The sequence below is a fragment of the Triturus cristatus genome, chromosome 7 (assembly GCF_964204655.1).
Source record: "Triturus cristatus chromosome 7, aTriCri1.1, whole genome shotgun sequence".
Classification (NCBI taxonomy): Eukaryota; Metazoa; Chordata; class Amphibia; order Caudata; family Salamandridae; genus Triturus; species Triturus cristatus.
This window is the reverse complement of record NC_140590.1, coordinates 899,833,799-899,859,803: the sequence shown is the minus strand read 5'-3', so window position 1 is coordinate 899,859,803 and position 26,005 is coordinate 899,833,799. Positions and strand designations below refer to the sequence as shown.

Here is a 26,005-nt window from a genome sequence, read left to right as displayed (position 1 = left end):
GTCCTTCCCTAGTTACAATTGGTTTGTCCTTCTTAAACCACTTTTTAATTCTACCAAACCAGGACTTTTTCTCCTTTTCTGGTGGATCATAATACATTTTCCTGTCTTCTGTGTATCGCTAGTCTCTCCTTACAACTGTACCGCTATTCTGTCTAATCGTAGCGCGACTCACAATAACGCACCAATCCGGAGCGTTTACATCACCTTTGCAATTTTCCAATCCCAGTGCGACTCACACTAACGCACCAATCCGGAGCATCTACGTCACCCTGTGCTTCTCCACTCCTAGCGCGGTGTACACTAACGCACCAATCCAGAGCGTTCTACGTTTCCGACTGACTGGCCAATCCCAGCGCAGTCGTTCTGACGTCAGCAGCCGCTGCGGCAACTCCTCCTCCTGTCTACCCCTCCTTTATAAAATCCACTCGGTAAGTTTTGTTTCAAATTTACAATTCTGTTAGTAACAACACAAAATCACCACCATTGTCCGCTTCGCTAACCAAGGAATAGCAATAGACCTTTCTCACGAGAATTCCGTCTTTACCGAGAGCAGCGCTTACCTCTGCCCTACTACGGAATCGTTACTTCCGTTGATAAAGTAGCACATCCCTCTACCTTACCCTTCTAACAATCATTAGCTAACCATTTCTCCAGAGTTAAGACACATGGTTGGAGACCCAAAGCTGCTGAGAAATAAAAATAAAGTTTCACAATTAACCCGAATGCCTTCACATTCACGCACTTTCATACGAGAAAATTGTAGTACATTCACACAGAATCCTGTCCTTCCCGAGAACAGCGAACAGTCTGTCCTACTACAGAATTATGAAATACGTTAACAAAGTAGCACTTCCCTCTACTTTATTCTTCTAGCAGGCTCAGAGAACACTTGTTACCTTCCCAGTGATAAGCGTTATCGGAATGCCATTTGGACTCCTGGTACCTAAGACCAAAATTTCACAGGTTACCTTCGCTATCATACACACGTCTCTCACACAGAAAATGTCTCTAATGGCAACACACGACGATGTCACCGAATCGAACCCAGACAATGCGTAATGCAACTTCAATCGTTACACGTTTCTCCCTGTGTACCTACAGGGCAACAACAGTTCCGTCTTTCCCGAGACCAGCGCTTACCTCTGCTCTACTACGGAACTGTTGCAAACTTCCGACTTCCTACATCCCAGAAGCCATGCAAACAACATAGAACTCGACGCGACTCAACATAGAGTGTTAATACATAAACCAATATCAATCAATAACCAATAATAAATAAGCAATATACAAGCTATATTCACCAAACCAAAACAATAACAACCATCATTCTGCTACCAGAAAAACTGTTGCAGCGTGGAATGTCAAATCCTCCCTTCGTCACAGACCAAATATCTCAATAACACATTAACTCAAATACATTCATTGGTGGGGCCCATAACACCAACACTCACACTTCATTGATCTGCTTTCCCGGGAGGGATAAGTTTCCATACGCTGCCTTGAAAGGAATATCTGTTCACCTAAACCCTAATATGCCTTGAATACCACAGTCTCCTGAGGCTTGAGCCGGGAGCTTGAGCATACGTCAATTACTGCTGCTATCTTTGAATTTTACTCTTTTAGCAACTGTTTTAACTGCGCATTTTACCCTTATTTGAATCTGTTTTTTTACGTGTGTTTATGGTTGGGGATTTCACCTTCTGTAAATGTTGGCGTGAAAACAGGTTGCTAGCGCAACGCTTGCTGTGCCTACCTGTCGCTTCTGGGGGGACATCAGCACCTGGAGCGCCTCCAGTACGGCACTCCGGCCTCACGTGTGGAGGCTGGGGGGACCCCATCTTGGAGGTATTCCTGGACCGCTCTAGTGTTCACATCACATGTCAGCACTTAAGCAGACGCTGACTCGGGCGAGCTACCACAGTCACCTGAGGCTTGAGCCGGGAGCTAGAGCATACGTCAATTACTGCTGCTATCTTTGAATTTTACTCTTTTAGCAACTGTTTTAACTGCGCATTTTACCCTTATTTGAATCTGTTTTTTTACGTGTGTTTATGGTTGGGGATTTCACCTTCTGTAAATGTTGGCGTGAAAACAGGTTGCTAGCGCAACGCTTGCTGTGCCTACCTGTCGCTTCTGGGGGGACATCAGCACCTGGAGCGCCTCCAGTACGACACTCCGGCCTCACGTGTGGAGGCTGGGGGGACGCCATCTTGGAGGTATTCCTGGACCGCTCTAGTGTTCACATCACATGTCAGCACTTAAGCAGACGCTGACTCGGGCGCGCTACCACAGTCTCCTGAGGCTTGAGCCGGGAGCTACAGCATACGTCAATTACTGCTGCTATCTTTGAATTTTACTCTTTTAGCAACTGTTTTAACTGCGCATTTTACCCTTATTTGAATCTGTTTTTTTACGTGTGTTTATGGTTGGGGATTTCACCTTCTGTAAATGTTGGCGTGAAAACAGGTTGCTAGCGCAACGCTTGCTGTGCCTACCTGTCGCTTCTGGGGGGACATCAGCACCTAGAGCGCCTCCAGTACGGCACTCCGGCCTCACATGTGGAGGCTGGGGGGACGCCATCTTGGAGGTATTCCTGGACCGCTCTAGTGTTCACATCACATGTCAGCACTTAAGCAGATGCTGACTCGGGCGCGCAGCGGGCGAGCGCAGCGGGCGCGCCGATGGCGCGCCGAAGGCGCGCCTAAGGCAAGCCCGTCTGCGCCCGTCCGCGCCAGTACGCCGCCAGCCGCCAGCCATGCTGCTGGTTCTGTGTCAGGTACGCAGCGGTATACTAGGGACTTCCTGCTTGCTGTCAGACTTAATCTACCCCAGTGCAGTATGGTTTAATGTATTGATGCTGAGGGACCTTTTTGCTGTAATAGCTGCAGGTTTAGCTCCTACCCTCCACCCTCACCCATCTTTCCTACCCCTACCAAACACCCTCTCAAAATCCTCCACCTCAACACGCGCTCACTAGTGAAACACCACAATGAAATTTACGATCTTGTTGAAACTGAATCTCCAGATGTCTTCTTTATCACGGAGACATGGCTTACGACTGATACGGTGGTCGAACCGGGGCTTGCTCTTCCTCCAGGTTTTAACATCCACACCATTAACAGAGATACCAGAGGCGGTGGTCTGGCGGTCATCCATAAGTCGTCCCTTCTCTGCACTTTCACTCGTGAAGACATTGCTGGCTCCGAATGTGCACGTTTTTCTATCTCTCCCAATGCCAATTGTACCCTCTCTGGCCTCTTGGTATATCGCCGTCCCGGCCCCTCTTCCGAGTTTAAGATAGCCTTGATGGAAGCTATTCATGCTCTAGCGTCCAGAACAGCAAACTTTACTCTTATTGGCGACCTTAACATCCATTTTGACCATCACCTCGATCCATGTGTCAGCTCTCTGCTCGCGGACTTGGAAGCCTGCCAACTTAAACAGCTGGTGTTGGAACCCACGCATCTGGCTGGTCATCTTTTAGATCCGGTCTTCTCCAACATCCCCTCTCTTCAGGTTATCCCCCCTAGCCCGGTTTGTTGGTCTGACCATTACTTGATCACTATTCTCCTTCCTCTGGCAGAGACCCCCTCCAGAACCTCACCCAGAGCTATGTTTAAACGGTGTTGGCACAAACTCAAACGGGAGGACCTGTTGGCCCTCCTGTCTTCTAGCCTTCCTATCCTTGACAACCTTGATCCAGAACAAGCTTACAAGGAAATTTGTGACTGGATCTATGCTGCACTTGACTCCCTTATCCCATTAAAGTGGTCGAAGGGACGCGGCGCCTGCCCTAATCCTTGGTACACAGACTCTCTCGCCACAATGCGCAGCACCTGCAAACACAGTGAGCGAGCTTGGCGCAAGGACTATTGCCCATTAAGGAAGAAACAATATCAGGCTACTTTAAAAAGTTATCATAAAGCCATACACCACGCCCGCACGGCCTTCTTCATGAATCAAATTGCCTCCAGCAATAACCCTACTAAATGTATTTTCAAAATCCTTAATGATTTGAAAAAAAGGAAGGATCCTCTCACGCCACATATCGCTTCTGATAAACAATGTGAAGAATTGGCCTCCTACTTCGTTCAAAAGGTGGCAGACATTTATAAATCCTTCCCTAATCATTTCACAAAGCAAGAACACCTCCCAATTTCTACTCACTACTCTCCCCTGGAATGTATTCCTCCCATCTCGCAAGAGGAGTTCCTGACCCTCAGCTCTAAAGTTAAATCAGGGTCCCCTCTGGACCCCATGAGACCCTCTCAATACCGAGACTGTCTCCCGGTCCTCCTTCAACCTTTTCTCTCTACTATCAACTCTTCCTTTAGAAGGGCTTTGGTCCCTTTGGCCTGGAAACAGGCCAAGGTACTCCCCCTGTTAAAAAAAACCGCACCTTGATTCTTCTAAACCTGAGAATTTTCGGCCAATCTCTCTTTTTCCATGGGCGGCAAAAGTTACAGAGGCCCATGTCAATAAAGTTCTTGCCGAGCATATAATCAAAAATAAGATGTTAGATCAATCCCAAAACGGTTTTCGCGCGGGCTTTAGCACCGAAACCGCTCTTTTAGCTGTAAGCGAAAATTTACGTTCTATCCTTGACAATGGCCAAACAGCAGCACTCATATTATTGGACCTGAGCGCTGCATTTGATACGGTTTTGCATCAGATTCTCCTGCGCCGGTTGGAAGAAGCTGGAATAAAAGACGCTGCTCTTGAATGTTTCCGTTCCTTCTTGACCGATCGATCCTTTCAAGTCTCTGCCCCTCCTTTTTCCTCCGCTATTAAACCTATTGCGCAGGGAGTCCCCCAGGGTTCAGCACTCAGCCCGGCTCTGTTCAATCTTTATGTTCAGCCCCTGGCCGCTGTCGCACGTCACCACGGACTCTCAATGGTTTCGTATGCGGACGACACCCAGCTCGCGGTAGCTCTCTCTGACGATCTTGCTCAAGATGCCGCCCAATTCCAACAAGGCCTTGAAGCTATCGCGGGCTGGCTGATGGAGAACTGTCTCCAGCTCAATGCTTGTAAATCAGAGGTCCTTTTAGTAGGCAAAAACAAGGAGCTCTGGAACTCCCATTGGTGGCCTCCATCTCTGGGACCTCCCCCCCCCCTAAATCGGTGGTGAAGAACCTCGGCTTGTTGTTCGATTCGACCTTAAGCTTCCAGGATCACACCAAAAAGATAGCTGGCACCTGTTTTGGGCTGCTGCGTACTCTAAGGCCTGCTCTCCGCTTCTTTGATTCAGCTACTCGCCAACTTATAGTCCAAGCTACCATTCTCTCAAGACTGGACTATGCCAACTCTTTGCTGCTGGGGGCCAATAAAGCTGAGCTCAACCGTCTCCAGCGCACTCAAAATTCCGCAGCGCGCGTCATTCTTGGCCTGTCTAGATCATGCTCTGGAAGAGGAGCCATTCATCGCCTCCACTGGCTCCCAATCTCCAAAAGAATTGAATATAAATCCCTCTGTCTCACCTTCAAAATCCTCAAATTCTCCACTCCCGAGATCTTGTCTGATCTTATCAATCCCTATACCCCTGGGCGCACCCTGCGCTCCTCCGAATTGATGTTGGCTGCTGTCCCCAGAGTTAAGAGATCCAGAGCTGGAGGCAAATCTTTTCGTCTCTTGGCACCTAAGCTCTGGAACTCCCTGCCTTTGTCAATCCGTACTCTGGACTGTTTGACCACATTCCGTAAAGCTATCAAGACTTACCTTTTTCCTGTGGCTTGATCTCCTCCTTCCTCCCTCTGGATTTTTTGTGGTTAGCGCCGGGACGCCCCTTCGTTGGGGCAGCTGTGCGCTTTATAAAAATGCGTAACATAACATAACATAACATTAGCTTCAAACCTCATGATATTGCCCTCATTTGGCGATGAATTAGTTAGTTGATTTTGTAGTTTGGTAATTCTTTTATTTATGCTCTTCTCTTAATCTAATTTCTTCAAATAATCAACACAACACATTTGTCTATTAATCAAAACATTGTTTAACTAATTAAATTGCAAATTTTAGAAATCATCGTCCAAACCGCAGAACATCATATTTACCTAATCTGGCTATTAGTTGTCCTCTAAGTCAATCAAGTTTTGGAAAAATCTTTAAATTCATCAAAGTCAGGCCGCAATTCAGTCTCTCAAAGATTCAGGATAACAGCTGTCCAGCAGTGTCACCGTCCTCTCCATCAGCATAACGTCAGGAAAATGAAAGTTCGCTCGAAAGAAGGACTCTCTAATTCACTTTTTCTACCTACTTTTATAATGAAACTAACGTAAAAATGTATCAAGAATGAGCTTTTAGACAGTCCTGATTGGTGGATTTGGGGTCACTCGGTAAAGTTCTCACATAGGGCCTCATGTAGGTAGCATACTATTTACCGATTCATAAATACCGAATTTTACCGATTCGGTATTTATGAATCGGTAAATAGTATGTAGGTAAATAATCGGTAATTATTACCGATTCGGTAAATATCGGTAATTATGAATCGGTATTTACCAAATCGGTAATAATGCATCCCTTCCCATTCATTCCTATGGGCCTGGAGGCCCATAGGAATGAATGGGAAGCCAGTTACTATTACCGATTCGGTAAATACCGAATCGGTAATAGGGGAGGCATTATCATGGGTGGCAGGGTGTCACATTGACACCCTGTTGCACCCCTGATTCATGCATGTGTGCACATTTGGCGTACATACATGCCCTAAGGGCATGTATGTCTGCCACATGGCACTTTACAAATTGCACAAAAATGCATTTTGCAAGGTATTCGTCATTTACCATCGACTTGTAGTTGGTGGTAAATAACGAATCCAGACACCAATAATGCACTCACTTGAGTGCCCCCTACATTGCATTTCTGGATGCGGTATTTACCGAATCGGTATTTTACCGATTTCTTAAAATTCCGATTTGGTAAATACCGAATCCAGAAATCAGCCACCTACATCTCTAGTGCCTCAATACCGGTCGGTAACGGGATATTTACCGATTTTCGGCCATTACCGGCCGGTATTGAGGTACCTACATGAGGCCCATAGTCCGTTAGATTAATTCATCGCACTTGATGGTTCCGGTTTTAAAGAGAGTTCTTTGTTTTGTAGTAATAGCAACTCTCCCAGTATGACCTTGGTTGGTACATCTTTCCTGGGGTCAGGACGAGTCTATTGTTGCTGGCGGTGGCGCAGGCGCACTTCACGCAAAACCTCGTGGAACTGTAGCAGTCACGTCCCGTGTCTCAGTCTGCCATTTTTACGAAGGCCCAAATGGTCAACTTAAGCAAAACAAACACAAAGCGTAATTAAAACATTGAATTGGCTAATAAAATGTTAAACCCTCACTAGTTCCCCTATGTGTAAGTAATTATCTAGCATAATAGCAACATTTAAAGCGTTTATATTCACCCAGTGATGTCATCTGGTGCAACTTACAATTACGTCACTAAAGCAACATATATCATGCAACATTCTAATTTTCTACCATTAGTATGCGTACATATATTAGTATACAATTAATTTAGCCAAGGAAAATGCAAATCCCACGTGTAATTCTTTTGTTAATACAATTGGTGAGTTATCACTTCAATCTGATTAATAATATCACCATTAATTGATTATTCGGATTAATATAAACATGCAGAATGGGGGGGTATACAAAATGTTTTACTACCCGCTCCAGCAGTCACACCAACAAAACTGTCCTAAGTTGCACAATGAGACTTCTAAAACTTTTCATCATTCTTTTCTGGAGCTTTCATCAAAGGACATATCTCTGCTGCCATCTCCAGTGACTGTTAATGAGAAGCTGACATCATGAGGTCTGTCTATACAATTTATATCCATAGCACTGCCCGGTAAAAACTATCCTTTCTGACGTGCACATACCAAGTACAAGGTTCTCTTATATGGAAAAGTTATGTCCCTTTTGTGTTTACTGAACTGGCACTTTTGCCCTAAATTTAAAATACAATATGTCATGTTGTTACCATTGCAACCTCTTAAGTATTCCATCAGTCATTTCCCTTCCCCTTTCAGCACCTGATTAAAATAGACCTTCAATCCATGAGTAAAAATAATGCATGCATACCAGAGCAAACAAATCCTGCTCACCAAAGCTGCATCTTTGGGGCCTTCAAAACAGAAGATGAATATGTTATTTATTTAATATTTTGCTCGTACAGAATGGCACATTAAAGATCACCTCGCTGCCAGCCAGAAGTCTATCTTCAAGGGCACTCAGCTGTAATGCAAAATCCCTAGGCAACCGGCAATAAAGCTACTGATGCTTTTCCTGGTGATGGAAAATTCACATCTCCTCTCAACCAGCGGGCAAATCAGTTGCCTCCTCTATTTAAGCCTTCTACCCAGATGAACCTCCTGTCTTCTTGCCATCTACTCAAAAGAGAAATTCCCAGGTGACACAAACTTCTCTACCACTGAATAGTCTCCACCCCACAACTTCCCAAGTATCAACCATGAACATGCAGAACAACATACTTGCTGTTGCAGATGGCCAATCATGTGGGTGGGGAAGTTGGTATGGGCAAATTCAGCCCTCTGTTCTTTGAAGAGCAGACCTATTTGTGAAATTTGATTCATTAAATAGGGGACTATGAGCAACATCTCCATGTACCTTGACAATCTGCCAACTATAAAAAAGACAAGCCTGGGTCTTGGAGAGCATTCATAAAAGCCTTCTAAACCTCAAGCGTTTACACCGGCATTATCCCTGGGAGCCAAGGGAGGAAGATGCATGGTGAAATAACCTGCCAATGCACCCCCATATAGCCTCCATCAAACAGGGTCAAACAGTCAGATGATTCAGATATTTGAATTTCAACAACCACCTGCAGGACTAAGCACCAATCCCCACCAACTCACCTGCTTCCAGTGCTGAACTTTATCACCAACCCATTGTGGACATGGCATTAAGTTGCAGAGGATACAGATAATCCCCCAAACCCGTGGGGGTTTTAAGGACCCACCACTCCCTTGAAGAATCCCCCACCCCTGTGGGGGTGGAGAGGTACCACCACCCCCTTGTAGAATTCACATAAACCTCATAGCCCCATTCTCACAAAGCATACCATAAATTGTGAGCTCACCTATCTCACCACAGACCATGTGTGGAAAAACGCATTTTTGCATTCATTTCTGTTTTCTGAATTTGTATTTGATGGCTTTGAACTCTTCCCAATTTACCACTGCTAACCAATGCTAATATGCTTGTGTTCTCTCCTTTAAACATTGTAATATTGGCTTACACCAATTGCCACATTTAATTAACTTATAAGTCGCTAATAAATTGGTAATACAAGGACCAAGGACCTACTAATGGGCCTGCAACACTTATTGTGCCACCTACTTAAATAGCCCTTTCAAACCTCTCTTAGATTTGCCATTGCAGTCTGTCAGTGTAGTTTTAAACTGCCATTTTGACCTGGCAAAATAAAAGTTTTTGCCAGGACTAAACCTTAATTTTTAATACATAGGCCCTAAACAGCCCATAGGGTGGGGTCATCGTATTAAAAAACTTGGACATGTACTTTTACGTTTTGTATATCATGGTAGGGAAAAGCTCTCACATTTTGTTTTTACTTTTGCAAGGCCTCGCTCTCCCATAAGACAACATTGGGTTACCTTATTTAATTTAATAAGTGACAACATTTGTTTCGGAGCATGTAGGATATGTCATGTTTGATATGTCATGTTTCATGTCTGAGAATTGTAATTTAAACCCCTCTTTAATGGTAAGGTTTGATTTTAAGTCACAATTCTAAAAACTGATACTTTTAGAAAGTGAGTGTTTTCTTTTCCTAACCATTTGGTACCTGTGCCTGTTTTCTGGGTCACATGACAAGTTGTGATTGGCAGTTGGTCTTTGTGTATCCCTCCCAGTCAGCCTCACAATAGAGGGTTTGGTGTGTTGGCAGCATGGGTCATCCTTGTTTGATGAGGGGAGCATAGCTGTCACCTACCACACTTACACATCAAAGGCACTGGCACAGCTCACACAGAAAGGACTTCACACTAGCATATTATACTCCAGACACTCTGGGGTAAATGCAGGGAGGCAGGAAATTTCAGACAGCTCTGTAGGGGGAAAGAAGCTTCTCCCAGTTCAAAGTGGAGTATCAGGTATAAAAGCTTGACCTTCAGACCCACTCTCCAGTACACTCCTGGATCTGTAGTGGATACTACAGAAAAGGGAGTGGCCTATTTATAGAGGACTACCCTACTACTAGAGGCCTGCCCTGCTGTCTGAGAAACTGCAGTAGCTGCAGCAAAAAGAAATAAGGTTGATCAACCACAAATTGACCCTGGGGTTCAACACTCTGTCTAAGCAGTTAGCAGACAATCAGGCCTGCATATATATATATCTATGTGATCAAGGCCAACTGGTGGCCGAAACGCGTAATGACGTGCTGTGTTGGTGTTGGCTTCCATTAAAACCCTTTGAAGCACGAGAAGTGTCTGTGTGCTTTCTTCTTCGCCTGCCTAGAAGTGGGAGAATGCGCCTGGTGTTTGCATATATATATCTATATATATGTATATATATTAAAATATTAGATCCTAAATATATTAATATATAACATTGCTATATTGTAAATAAAATAAATGTAACATTTAATCCTATTTATAAATGTATGCTTATATAAACATACATATATCTGTCTGTGTGAACAAGCCACCACGGTGGCGAAACGCGTCAAGACGGCGGGTTTATGACTAAAATAAACCCCCAGATTTATTTGGAATAAAGTCCGGTGTTCCTGCATCAATGACTTCCTGAGAGCGCGAGTGGTATTTCGTTTTTGGGACATGTTGACTACCGGTTATGCTCCGCCGGTCTCGCGCCACCCCTAAATAGATTGAGGACACGGAAGGAGGACCTTGGATTTATATATATATATATATATATATATATGAAGTCTTGGCTGAGAATCCCCAGGAAAACAGGTACGGACCACAGCGAGTTCAGGTATTTAGTACAGTTTATTGCGTTGAGTTATCAGCAATTCTGGCATAGCAGCATTACGCGTTTCAACCAGAAAAACAAAAGCGCTGTCTCACGACGGCCGAATTTGTAGTTTAAGGATGCACTCACTCGTATATTGATGTTTTAAAGGCGCTTTATATATATATATATTATCTACTGGCAGTCGCCAGTAGATAGTTATAGTTAGGACCGAGTTTCCATAGGAAATCTGAAAATTCTATTTTGAATAACTTTGGCGACGGTTGACGAATCCTCGCAAAATTTTCAAAACTAATGGGGCGCTCCGCTCAGCTCCTACCCTGAAAGTCTCGGGGTGATTCGTCAAGCGGGGGCTGAGAAAAAAGGGGGGTCCCAAAACGCGTTTTCCCCATGCATTTTCCTATAGGACCTTTAGTCAAAGGTAAAGCCCGAATGGCTGAACAGAATTACTTGAAATTTGGCAAAGAGGTAGTCCTCAGGTCAGGCATGTGCCTTTTGCATATATGGTGTCAATCTGTTCAGTAGTTGCTGAGAAAATTGCAGTAAAAAGTACATAAATATGTATAAGCGTGCACCGTGCGCGCACCGTGCGCACAACGTGCGTGCACCATAACGTGCGTGAGCGTAATTCTGATTGGTGGTTACATGTCAGTCAACATTCGAATCTGTTGAAATCAGGAAGTGTCGGCCGCAATTTTGTGTGTTTTGTGTGTGACAGTGAAAAAGAAAGGTGGAGAACGTGAAAAGGGGGCAGGGTAGAGAGTTCCTGACCCCCTAGCCTTTGTCAGGGGGTCCCTGAAGGACCCCGAAGGGTGAAAAAAACATTTTATGTTTTTTTTAAAAAAAATCGCGGGATGCGCGCACCGTGCGCGCACGGTGAAAAACCTTAAAAAAAAACATTTTAAACGAGCCATTCCATATTACAGGATACAGTCAATCTATAACTATATACATAGGTAGGTTATTGATTGTAAAATAAATATATAAAAAATATAATAATACATACATAACTTAGCATTTAAAAAACCTTACAAATTCACTTAAAAAAACATAGGTTTCACACACGCTATAGTTAGGAATTAGCATTTAAAAAACCTTGCAAATTCACTTAAAAAACCATAGGTTTCACGCATGTTATAGTTAGCTGGACATTTCACTCGTAAAAAACCATTGAAATTCCCCCGTTATAGTTAGTTCAGATAACTATAACTCGCGCGACCGCTACTCTATCACAAGGATGATGTCATCAGTGATGTCATGAGTGATGCCACTGACCATGTCATGAGTGATGTAATATGTGACGTCATAAGCAGTGGATTGCGGGCGCGCGAGTTATAGTTATCTGAACTAACTATAACGGGGGAATTTCAATGGTTTTTTACGAGTGAAATGTCCAGCTAACTATAACATGTGTGAAACCTATGGTTTTTTAAGTGAATATATATATATATATATATATTATCTACTGGCGGTCGCCAGTAGATAGTTATAGTTAGGACCGAGTTCCCATAGGAAATCTGAAAATTCTATTTTGAATTACTTTGGCGCCGGTTGACGAATCTTCGTGAAATTTTCAAAACTAATGGGGCGCTCCACTCAGCTCCTACCCTGAAAGTCTTGGGGTGATTCGTCAAGTGGGGGCTGAGAAAAAAGGGGGGTCCCAAAACACGTTTTCCCCATGCATTTTCCCATAGGACATTTAGTCGAAGGTACAGCCCGAACGGCTGAACAGAATTACTTGAAATTTGGCAAATAGGTAGTCCTCAGGTCAGGGATGTGCCTTTTGCATATATGGTGTCAATCTGTTCAGTAGTTTCTGAAACAATTGCAGTTAAAAGTACATAAATATCTATAGGCGCGCAACGTGCGCACACGGTGCCGTGCGCTTTCGTAATTCTGATTGGTGGTTAGATGTCAGTCAACATTCGAATCGGTCGAAATCAGGAAGTGTCGGACGCCATTTTGTGTGTGGCACTGAAAAACAAAGGTGGAGAACGTGAAAAGGGGGCAGGGTAGAGAGTTCCTGACCCCCTAGCCTTTGTCAGGGGGTCCCTGAAGGACCCCGAAGGGTAAAAAAAACATTTTTTTTTTCTTCAAAAAATTGCGGGGTGCGCGCACGGTGCGCGAACGGTGCGTGCACGGCGGCAAAAAATTCATAAAAAAAATAGAATTAAAAATCTAGTTTAAGTGTTTAGATGTTGGTTGGCTCTAAGAGCCGTTGTGTTCATTGAGTGTTTTTTGGTACCTATAAGTAAGTACCGATGCAGAGTCTTTAGTTCAAGAGGAAGACTCTGTTCCCTTCATCTGTGAAATGTACACTGTCTCCTCTATAAATGCCTTGCCACTCCCCTCACTATTTCTTCCTATTTCCTGGGAAAAGGAGCTGAACAGGTATCAATTTTACTTGAAAATGGCAGAACAGCAGTCTACTTCAGGGAGTGAGGAGGAGACCTGGATGCACTCAGAAGGTGTCTTTCAGTAGAATGGCAATATGAAAAGAAAGATAGTTGTAAAATGGAGGTTTACATACTTTTTTAAAATAAAAATAACTCATTGGCTGTTTCAGACCATTCAACACTAAAAACTAGGCTGTATGTTTACATTTTTAAAAGCATGTTTTGCATTGGTTCAGAAAAATGTGTTCCCACAGAACAATACTTTGGATTTGCTGTTAGGTTTGAAAAGTCAAGCAATCTTGCTCTTTGGATTAGAAACATTGTGTGCTGAACTTCTGACCTCTCTGCTCACACCAGTGTTCCATGATCTGTTGCTATGCTAGCAAGCAGAAGTCATGTTGGGGGTAGGAATCATTTGGAAAGGGTTGAAATTTGCAACCAATAGAAATGTGTTTTTCCATTTGAAAAAATGTGGGAAGCAATGTGATTTGAAGGTAACATGTATATGTGTGAAAAAAGAGAGGGAAAGTTTGCCATTTACTGGTTCTGGTGAGAGGTGTACAGCTCAGAGATTCTGGCTCTGATAATCTGCTGTGTGAGTGCCACATTTCTTTCTCAACTAACTACTTTTAAAGGTGAGTTATGAATTTGAGAGGGGATGTATGTGGTGCATTTTGATATAAATAATAGAAATGTGTTTCTTCTTTTAAGGTTGTGTTTTACATTTTATGTTTTGGAAGATATTTAACTGCCTTGAACTTGTAAGATATTATGGAGTATGTATTCACCATAAGTTAAGGTGTACAGGTATCACCCAGGAATAATGTTTTGTGCCTAGAATCACACCATGAGTCTGTCTGCACACAGGAATTGTTGTCAGAGATTTAATTCGTGTTGCTCTTGTTCTGTAAGACTTGCACTCGCAGGAAAGGGGCAGCTTGTTTTCTTGAACTGTGATGATTAGCTTTCAGCACAAATCAATATCTCACAGATGAGAGGCAAATGGTAACACATTTGAAATCAACAGGGTAGATTTTCCTTTCACTCCTGCAATGGGTGAGGTAGTTCCAACATGTTGAAAACTCCAATTAAACTTTACCACACATGTACTCTTACATACATCTCTGCAGTCTTCATGCAGTTGTGCAAGCGTCCATGCAGATCTCTCTTGAACCTTAAAATACACAGTCTCCAGAAACACACTCTTAGCACACAGGCAGCTGATTGTCCTGCACTCCCATGCTTACTATTCAGCACTGTGTGGTATTTCAGATAGCAGTGTGTAACGCTAACACATTCAACGTCACCAAGGCTCATTTCCTTTGCTCTAGTCTAATCACTCACCCAGGTTCCACATGCTCATGGTCTCAAGTAGCTGTTAGGACATGTGCTCTTTTCTGCCTCTCTAAGCTATAAGGAAAATGTGTCTGGCTGTTACAGTAATTATCACTTGCTCTACCACAGTAGTAAATGTGCTTTGAAATTGCCAATCAAACATCGTTTTCTGCCTAGAATAACACCATGAGTCTGTCTGCACACAGGAATTGTTGTCAGAGATTTAATTTGTGTTGCTCTTGTTCTGTAAGACCCTGCACTCGCAGGAAAGGGGCAGCTTGTTTTCTTCAACTGTGATGGTTAGCATTCAGCACAAATCACTATCTCACAAATGAGAGGCAAATGCTAACATATTTGAAATCAACATATTGAATTTTCTTTCCACTCCTGCAATGGGTGAGGTAGTTCCTACATGTTCAAAACTCCAATTAACCCTTACCACACATGTACTCTTACATACATCTCTGCAGTCTTCATGCAGTTGTGCAAGCGTCCATGCAGATCTCTCTTGCACCTGACAATACACAGTCTCCAGAAACACACTCTTAGCACACAGGCAGCTGCTTGTCCTGCAATCCCATGCTTACTATTCAGCACTGTGTGGTATTTCAGATAGCAGTGTGTAACGCTAACACATTCAACGTCACCAAGGCTCATTTCCTTTGCTCTAGACTAATCACTCACCGAGGTTCCACAAGCTCATGGTCTCAAGTAGCTGTTAGGACATGTGCTCTTTACTGCCTCTCTAAACTATAAGGAAAATGTGTCAGGCTGTTACAGTAATTATCACTTGCTCTACCACAGTAGTAAATGTGCTTTGAAATTGCCAATCAAATATCGTTTTCTGCCTAAAATCACACCATGAGTTTGTCTGCACACAGGAATTGTTGTCAGAGATTTAATTCGTGTTGCTCTTGTTCTGTAAGACTTGCACTCGCAGGAAAGGGGCAGCTTGTTTTCTTCAACTGTGATGGTTAGCATTCAGCACAAATCACTATCTCACAAATGAGATGCAAATGCTAACACATTAAAATCAACATGTTGATTTTTCTTTCCACTCCTGCAATGGGTGAGGTAGTTCCTACATGTTCAAAACTCCAATTAACCCTTACCACACATGTACTCTTACATACATCTCTGCTGTCTTCATGCAGTTGGGCAAGCGTCCATGCAGATCTCTCTTGCACCTGACAATACACAGTCTCCAGAAACACACTCTTAGCACACAGGCAGCTGCTTGTCCTGCACTCCCATGCTTACTATTCAGCACTGTGTGGTATTTCAGATAGCAGTGTGTAACACTAACACATTCAACGTCACCAAGGCTCATTTCCTTTGCTCTAGTCTAATCACTCACCGAGGTTCCACATGCTCATGGTCTCAAGTAGCTGCTAGGACATGTGCTCTTTTCTGCCTCTCTAAACTATAAGGAAAATGTGTCAGGCTGTTACAGTAATTATCACTTGCTCTACCACAGTAGTAAATGTGCTTTGAAATTGCCAATCAAATATCGTTTTCTGCCTAGAATCACACCATGAGTCTGTCTGCACACAGGAATTGTTGTCAGAGATTTAATTTGTGTTGCTCTTGTTCTGTAAGACTTGCACTCGCAGGAAAGGGGCAGCTTGTTTTCTTCAACTGTGATGGTTAGCATTCAGCACAAATCACAATCTCACAAATGAGAGGCAAATGCTAACACATTTGAAATCAACATGGTAGATTCTCCTTCCACTCCTGCAATGGGTGAGGTAGTTCCTACATGTTCAAAACTCCAATTAACCCTTACCACACATGTACTCTTACATACTTCTCTGCAGTCTTCATGCAGTTGTGCAAGTGTCCATGCAGATCTCTCTTGCACCTGACAATACACAGTCTCCAGAAACACACTCTTAGCACACAGGCAGCTGCTTGTCCTGCACTCCCATGCTTACTATTCAGCACTGTGTGGTATTTCAGATAGCAGTGTGTAACGCTAACACATTCAACATCACCAAGGCTCATTTCTTTTGCTCTAGTCTAATCACTCACCCAGGTTCCACATGCTCATGGTCTCAAGTAGCTGTTAGGACATGTGCTATTTTCTGCCTCTCTAAACTATAAGGAAAATGTGTCAGGCTGTTACAGTAATTATCACTTGCTCTACCACAGTAGTAAATGTGCTTTGAAATTGCCAATCAAATATCGTTTTCTGCCTAGAATCACACCATGAGTCTGTCTGCACACAGGAATTGTTGTCAGAGATTTAATTTGTGTTGACCTTGTTCTGTAAGACTTGCACTCGCAGGAAAGGGGCAGCTTGTTTTCTTCAACTGTGATGGTTAGCATTCAGCACAAATCACTATCTCACAAATGAGAGGCAAATGCTAACACATTTGAAATCAACATGTTAGATTTTCCTTCCACTCCTGCAATGGGTGAGGTAATTCCTACATGTTCAAAACTCCAATTAACCTTTACCACACATGTACTCTTACAAACATCTCTGCAGTCTTCATGCAGTTGTGCAAGCGTCCATGCAGATCTCTCTTGCACCTGACAATACCCTGGGCCCGATTCACAGAACAAACTTAAGACTAAATCCTAAACTTAGTACCATTCTGGTATTCACAGAATGCACCTAGTACTTCTGGTATTCACAGAATGAACTTACTACTTTTGCGATTCACAAAATGAACTTAGGACTTTTGCTATTCACAGAATCCATTTACGACCACTAAACTTACGTCCGCACCCGGGCCGGATTTTCCGCCACCGGAGCGGAGTTTCCGGGCCCGGAGCGGGAAGCCCGCATGCGGGCCGGAAACTCCGCTTTAAGGGCGGATTAGCCGCTCTTGGGCCGGAAACTCCGCTCTCGGGCCGGAAATTCCGCTCTCGGGCCGGAAATTCCGCTCTCGGGCCGGAATATCAGAATTGGGACCAGACTACATCACTGTTGCCATTGATCATTTGAGCCAAGGGGAAACACCTGTTCAAGTCCCTACCATCCCCCACCATGCATCAGCTGACGCACTCCAGCCAATCCTAGCTCGGCACCACGTATAACTGCAGAGCAGACACACACAAACCCTTTCAACATGTCACTGAATGTGTTTGTTGCACTGCCCCTTGCCATGCACCAAAACCACTTGAGGAGGAGGAGGAGGATGAGAGCCAGAGCAGAGAGGATCTTCAGACAGAGGATCAACTTATTTGGAATGTCCAGTCAAGATATAAGGGCCAGGTACCGTTTCCCTCCAGAAATCATCTTGGAAATGGTATGTGAGTGGGAGCAGGAACTTGACTCCGTGACCTGCTGCTCACATGCAATACCAGCATACCTCAAGATCCTATCAGCGCTCCATTTCTTCGCCACTGGCTCATTCCAAAGGGTCTCCAGTGACCATGTGGGCATATCCCAGGCAAGCCAGTCGCGGTGCCTGCATCAGGTACTGCGATGCATCACTGCAAGATCCCACCTCCACATACATATGCCACCGACACTGGCCCTGAGACAAAGGGCAGTACGAGATTTCTTTCGCATTGCACAATTTCCACGTGTGCTGGGTGCAATTGACTGTACCCATGTGGCCCTGCAGCCACCCCGCCACATTGCACACATCTTCTGCAATAGACACAGATGGCATTCCATCAACGTGCAAGCTGTCTGTGATTCCAGAGGGAGGTTCATTGATGTGCATGCGGTGTTCCCCGGCAGTACCCATGACAGCTTCATATTCCGCATGTCACCTCTTGCCCGGCGGATAGCTGCGGGAGAATTTGGCAACATGTGGCTACTGGGTAAGTACCAAGCGTTAGAAAGGAGGTTTATGTGTTTTTGAAATGTCTGAATGCCCCCCACAATTAACCATAGTACTTTAAGATTCATAAAGCTAGATACAGGGCCCACCTGACAATGCATGTAATACAGTATAGATCATGTCCTGTGCAAGTCAAAGAGGGAAATCTAACCAACTGCCCTTTCCCCTCTACTTAGGTGACGCTGGGTATGCACTTACCCCACATCTCCTCACCCCTTACAGGCGTGCAGACACTGTACCACAGCGTAGGTACAATAGGGCACACATACGGACTCGAGCCATCATAGAGCGCACTTTTGGTCTGTTGAAGTCGCGATTCAGATGTCTCGACCGTACAGGGGGGGTGCTGCAGTACTCCCCAGAAGTAGTGTGCAAGATCATACTAGCCTGTTGTGTCTTGCACAACATTGCCTTAACGCATGGCTTACAGATACCACTGGAACCTCGGCTACCTATGAATCTGGGAAACCGGGCCATGGCACATAACCGAGGTCAGGGCATGCAAGTCCGTGAGCAGCTTGTTGCCACGTTCTTCACATGAGCAACCTGTAGTGGAATGGACCAAATGTGGATTGCTGTCTGTTGCCAATGATGAAACTTGGATATACACGACTGTGTCAATAAATTCCTTCCTGAGGCTACTTTGCAAGCCACACTAACTGCATGTTAATCACAGCTCTTGACAGTAGTCAAAACGTTGAGCCTGCATCAGCACATGTGCCCATGTCAGCGATCAGTGTAGTGGATGTCCCGAAAGAATCTATAGCCACAGATGCATGACACAGCCGGACCTCATGAGGATGGGTCTCTTAATCAGAAAAGGCCATAACCATAGCATTGTCGGCCCTGTGCCATCAACAGATGTTACTCCCCCACAAATGATGCGCCCACGACGTGAGTGATGCAATGGGTCAATCAGACGCCATGGGGCAGATTAATGTGGGCTTTGCGGCCCTTTCACGCTGCCGTTGCGTCACTTTAGTGACGCTGCGGTGGTGCAAAGCCAGCCCCATGCTGCGGGGAATGTACTATATGAAGCATCTGGGAGATGCGTCACGTTGTAAAGGCCTGCGCCACATGTAGGCGTTCTGGTGCAGGGGGGGGGGGGCCTTCCGTGCGCAGAAACGCCTCCTAAAAATCTAGAATATTTCACTCAGTCACTTTTAAGGCCATGCTGCGTCAAAACCCTGCGCCTGCTTGAAGCAGGCGTAAGGATTGACGCAGCATCATAGGGATAGGGCACCCCCGAGCCTTGCTGGAGCTGCGTTGTGCATGCGACGCAACTCCAGCAATGCGCCGCCTTTCCAACGGGGGATGCGTACGCATCTGCACATCCGAGCTGCACGGTGCACCGAAATTTCAATGCCGCGCATCTGTGTTGGCGCACGGGTGGGCAGATGCATCGCAACTCTTCTGACGCATCTCTGCTGATTAGCAGAGATGCGTCCGTAGCCGTAACTCTGCCCCCCTGTGTTAGTGATATATCCACACTTCTCAAACACAATGTTCTGGAACACATCACACAACTCTGCAAATGAGCACCTAATATGGACTACATGTACCATAATGCAAAGCATGAGAAACTGAAACAGAAACTGCAGACATGTCTTGAAATGGTCACTTCACCCTCTTGTCACATTTAATTAATTCTCACATGCACTGTCTTTACTTTTTTATCCAGAACAGAACAGCAGGATGGCAGTAGATGTGATCCCAGATTGTGGATGGATCTGGATGACTACAAAATGGCAGGCAACTACTTCCTGTGATGTATTTGCTGCCTCCCACTCCCTGTAAAACATTTCCTGTATGGAAAAATATGTTCCGGGTCATTTTCGGAATTTGCGGCCAAAAAGCGGAAGCTCCGATTACGGAGCGTACGGCCCGTGTGCGGAAACGCCGATCACGCGGCGTACGGCCCGTGTGCGGACCTCCCGCTCCGGAACCGGAAACTGCGTTTACGGGCCGTAAACTCCGAAAATGACCCGGAACACATAATTTCATTCAGGAAATGTTTTACAGGAAGTGGGAGGCAGGAAATACATCACAGGAAATAGTTTGCTGCCATTTTGTGTTCATTCTGAGTCATCCTCTATCACAGACAGATCCTCTGACATCCTGCTGCTCTCATCCTTCTTATTATCCCCATAATGGCTGAGGGTTACGAAGAGAAGGCACCCCCTTTCACTGAAAGTGAGTTGGACATCTTGGCTGAGGGGGTGCTGGCCAAATTTTCTCAGCTATATGGGGACCCTGAACACCAGCTGAGCAATGCAGCCCGGGCCAGGCTGTGGGCCAACATCGCCGAACGCTGCAGTGCAGTGGGAGTCCACACCAGGCGTGCGAGGGCATGCCGCAAGCGCTGGGAGGACCTAAAACGGTGGGCCCGGCACAAGGCTGAGGAGCTGGTGGGCCAGTCTTCCCAGCACCATGTGCATCGTCCTCGCCTATCCCCACTGTACAGGAGGGTCCTGCGATCAGCTTGGCCGACCCTCCATGCTCAGCTGGAGGAGCAGGAGCAGCAGGGACATGGTAAGTGCATCATATGCTAAATGTGTCTGGGAGTATGATGTGAGTGAAACAGTGCTGTACCATTGTGTGTCCGATGCCTCCATTCACAGATTCCGTGTCCATGCAGCAGTAACCAAGCTTAAAAAGGCACACTGTGGCATATGGACTGTACAGGGCAGAGTGCATTTTGGGAGTTGGAGTCTCGCCATGACAACTGGCTAAATGAGCCATATTTGTGCATTTGGACTGAAATCAGCTCTTCCCGCACCACTACAATTGGCACTAGGAAATCATGTGTGCATTGGATGAGCAATGGTACAGACACTGTCCTGTGTGCGCATGGCAGGCCAAAGGGTATTGGATGCTATGACTTGCATAGCATTTTTAGAGTGTGGGTTCCAATTGTGACAAAACATCATGTGGCATGGAGTCAAGACAGACTTTGACATCCTTTCATCACTCTTAAGCGCTTCTAAATTTACAAGGGGTGTTCACTGACAGACGTCTCAGCCTCAGTGGCCTGTTTCACATGTACAGGTAGCTATCACTAAATTCCCCCAGTGTTCAGCGGTGTACAGCATTACCATATCAGTCACCAAAGCCAATATGTGCCACTGGATTGTCAGTACATGTGTGGGGACAGCCAAAGGCTAGACTCACAATTTAGCTACAGAAATAGGCCAGAGCCTCAGTGCATGTGTGACCCACATTCGCCACTTGTTGTGTCCCATACAATGCTACAAAGCAGATGACACTTGTCCAGACCTTAAATAGCTGCGACTCCCTATGAATGGCCATAATCTGAGATTCTGGACTTCATGTTCTCCATTGGTGGACTGCTTTTGGAACCTACACATGTAGCTGTGGCAGGACACACAGATCCCTAGAATGCCAGGTTGAGGGTTGGCCAATACAGTCGTGTAAGCCACACACATCCACGTGAGATGGCCATGTCAGACTCAATCCAGGACCTGACGGTGAACATACACGTAATGTCAGCTCATAGACACTGACAACTATTGAGTGTGATCAGAGGAAAATAAGTCTGACCTTGGATCCTATGAATGTGTCTCGTCCTGCATGACACAAACATAACATTCGGATTTTGCTTACATTTCAGCAGGCACAGCTGGCGGAACAGAAGGGCAGCAGGACCTGGTCCGGAGCAAGAGGCCACCAGTTCGGCGGCGGCTACACCCACTTTCCACCAGCGAGGAAGAGGAGGATGAGGAGGGACCCTCAACATCAAGAGGCAAGGGGATTGCGCCCACCCAGACTGACAAGGGACACCCTGATGCTGGTGCCACATCCCAGGTGGAGGCTGCAGACATTGATTGGGGGGGGGGTGAACACGACACCTCGGACCATGAGGTGTTGGAGAGCAACTCTCCTCAGGATTCTTCACCTGTGGTCCCTGAAAAGGTGTCCTCGGGGCAGGCCAACAAACAATCTGGGCCTGCCATCAGCCCCTCCCTACCTCTAGAGTTCCCCATTCCATCGGGGGACCCAGCTGCATCCCCTGCAACCAGTCCCCCTCATCGTAGCCGCCAGCTCCCCAACATCATTGGCTCCGGACCTCAGGCACCACATCCCTCCTCTTCCCCCCAGGCCCCTCCCGGTGTTGTTCCTCCTGTGGCTGTGCCAGTGGACCTGATGTGGATGTGTGAGGGTCAGCCAGACATGTCCGCTCGCATCGCGCTACAAGTGTGTATGGAGGTACGCATGATGCGAGAGGACATGCTCCGATGTATGGCCACCCTCACCACCGCCATCAATTCACTGCCCGCAGCCATGTCGTCTGTTGTCTCCCCAATCCCTTCCCATACCACTGTCAATGTCTCCCCCTGTCCATTGCCCCACACTGTTTCCCCCCGTACTCCTCGTGTGGCACGAACCCAAGTGGTGCCTGTTCCTGCACCCGCCAGACGTGTGCCTGCATCGGACTCTGAGGATCTGGACATTGTGGTCCTAGAGGATGACCAGAAGGACACTTGACTTTAGACGTGAACAACTATTTCATTTTCCCCTTGTAAATAGACTGTTTTCCCTGACGCTCCCTGACGTGTTATATTTTTTTTGCCCCACCCCAATCCAGGTTCACATCTCCCTCTGCATTAAGATCTTCATTTGTTTTCCTTTCTCCCTTCCAAACGGACGGTTGTTCTTATGTACCTTCTCAAAATACAATTTGGAATACTCATAACTTCCACTTGTTTAACTTCATTCTGAATGTCTGGTTCTGAATATGGACACATATTTGATGGGTCATCTGCTATGCACATAATGGCTGGTTGCAACGATGGGTCACACTTGTAACTGTGTCACACACACACATACCTTCTCACATCTCCAGGCCACCTGCAACGTTACACAGGACATGATACACAACAGATGATTAGTTTTGGTAGGTGTTTATTTGGTGCACACACAAACACGTGATCACATTGTCCCGGGTTCCTGTCACTGGTGAGTGCGACGCCGCAATTTGGGGGGGGATGACCGCTCCGAGTGCTCAGGTCTGGCTCGCCGCCTACGTGGAGGTGGGTACTGTCCAAGGGACTGTCCAGGGTCATCCACATGTGCTGTGGCAGATGGTGTTTGCACACTTGATGGCTGTACAGGTGGTGGTGGTGGTTGTGCAGGTGGCGGGTGTGACAGTACAGGTGGTGGTGGTGGTGGTTGTGCAGGTGGCGGGTGTGACTGTACAGGTGGTGGTGGTGGTGGTTGTGCAGGTGGCGGGTGTGACAGTACAGGTGGTGTTGGTGGTGGTTGTGCAGGTGGCGGGTGTGACTGTACAGGGGGTGGTGGTGGTGGTTGTGCAGGTGGCGGGTGTGACAGTACAGGTGGTGGTGGTGGTGGTTGTGCAGGTGGCGGGTGTGACTGTACAGGTGGTGGTGTTGGTGGTGGTTGTGCAGGTGGCGGGAGTGACTGTACAGGTGGGGATGGTTGTGCAGGTGGCGGGAGTGACTGTACAGGGGGTGGTGTTGGGAGTGCCAGTTCAGCCCGCTGGTGTGGATGTCTCCCTTCGCTGTGTTGGTGTGCAGTTGGTACAGGTGTGGGGATGTGCTGTCCTGTGGGCAGATATGATGGCTCCCCTCCCTGCGTTGACCGTGAAGGGAAAGGTTGGCTCACTCTCAAAATGCCCTCCATCATCTTCATGGCCAAGGCATGGTGTCTTGCACTCTCGTCCCTCTGGATGGATAGCATGTCTCGCATATTTCTGGACATGTCCTGCCAAGTCCTATCCATCCTATCCAACACTTGGCTCAGCCTCTCCACCGCCTGAGGGAAGTGGACCATGTCCTGCAGGGAGTCCGACATGGTGGACAGGGTAGCCCCTATGGCACTAATGTCCTGCCTCACATCGCTCTGCTGTTGGAAGAAGTCCTGCTCCCACTGGTCATCACAGCCAGGTGCAGGCCCTCTCTGCAGCTGTCTGCCATGGATGGGATGTGCAGGTCCTACGGCAGGGGGTGGGGTGGGAGGTGTCAGCCTGTGGGCAGGTGAATGGTGCCCAGGGGATTCCAGCAGCACAACAGGGCTGGTACTACCCCCAGATGGTGGAGAGGCTGGCAGGGATACACTGTCTAGGGAAGAGTGGGTAGGGGAACCACCATGTTGGTCCTGGACGTGAGGACTGTGAGGGAGTGATGTCTGTGTTGTGATGCGTGTGTGCTGTGGCTGGTTTGCTCGAGTCTGGGGACAGGCCATGGTATGCCTGGGAGGAGGCGGAGGGACGTTGCTTGGCAGAGGAGTTGATGCCCTGACCGATTTAGCCAGTCTGGCACGATATCGCGCATTGCCATCTTCATCGTCAGACATGTAGTCCTCATCATCCACCAAGCAGAGGTCCTCAGGATATTCTTCCTCCTCCTCCTGAGCAGTGCTTGCAGCCGACATGACAGCTTGGAGGATCAGGGGATTCTCCCCTCTGATTCCACGTCGGCCCGCACTGGTCATAGGCCTGTCATCCTCGTCATCAGCATCCCCTGGAACAGAGGTTGCAACCGTATTAGGGATTGACCTTGTATGACATGTGGTGCAAAACAAGGGTTTGTATCAACTGTACTTTGCATCAACAGATGAGGATCATGTGACCTGTGTAGGGTACCACCACAAATGACAGCTCACACCATAGCACTGAGGGGTTACACAGATACAGGCAAACTCACCAGCTCCAGCCACAACTCTCTGTCCCTTGGTGTTCCCCCCTAGTGTCACCTGCTGGACCTGTCTCCTCACGGGCCTAGCTGTCCCTGAACCAGCAGCTGTAGAGGGAAGTGACAACATTCTCAATTATCTGCATCACCAATTGTCAGACAGGCACATGACACTCCTGATTTGTATTTCACTTTGTACACAACTGCTGATTACATGCAGAGGGGAATCAGGATCTCTGTCATGGCTTTGGAGTCGAAGCCAGTGACACACCTCATGCTAGAATTACCTGGAGGACGGCTGCGCAAGGGTTGGATGTCATACAGTCCCCGGGATGGTGCACGCTGCTGGGGTGTAATCCGGTCAGCATCTGTGATAAGACATACAGGTCTATATTTTGCAAGAAGAGATGGTAGCTCTGAGCCAACATGTCATTCTCAATGACCATTTGTGGGTAATCCAGAACGATGTGCAGCATGTTTAGCTCCTGAACTTTACATTTAGGCACCTGCTCACATGCAGCAGTTGCCAGCCGTTCCCTCCACACAGCAGTGACATCAATCAGATGACACATCAACAGACACCTCATGCTAGAATTACCTGAGGGACGGCTGCGCGAGGGGTGAACAGCTGCAGCCAGGATGTCATTGAGTGCCCGGGATGGTGCACGCTGCTGGGGTGTAATCCGGTCAGCATCTGTGATAAGACATACAGGTCTATATTTTGCAAGAAGAGATGGTAGCTCTGAGCCAACATGTCATTCTCAATGACCATTTGTGGGTAATCCAGAACGATGTGCAGCATGTTTAGCTCCTGAACTTTA

At 46.4% G+C, this 26,005-nt stretch overlaps 1 protein-coding gene across 1 annotated transcript; it reads left to right on the top strand.

Moving 5' to 3' along the window:
- The first annotated feature begins 20,517 nt into the window (after positions 1-20,517).
- LOC146810820 (uncharacterized) lies at positions 20,518-23,077 on the top strand. The gene is made up of 2 exons (XM_085614451.1): positions 20,518-21,045; positions 22,145-23,077. The coding sequence occupies exons 1-2, from the start codon at positions 20,664-20,666 to the stop codon at positions 23,017-23,019; spliced, it is 1,257 nt and encodes a 418-aa protein (XP_085470577.1). The 5' UTR covers positions 20,518-20,663; the 3' UTR covers positions 23,020-23,077.
- Positions 23,078-26,005: the final 2,928 nt, after the last annotated feature.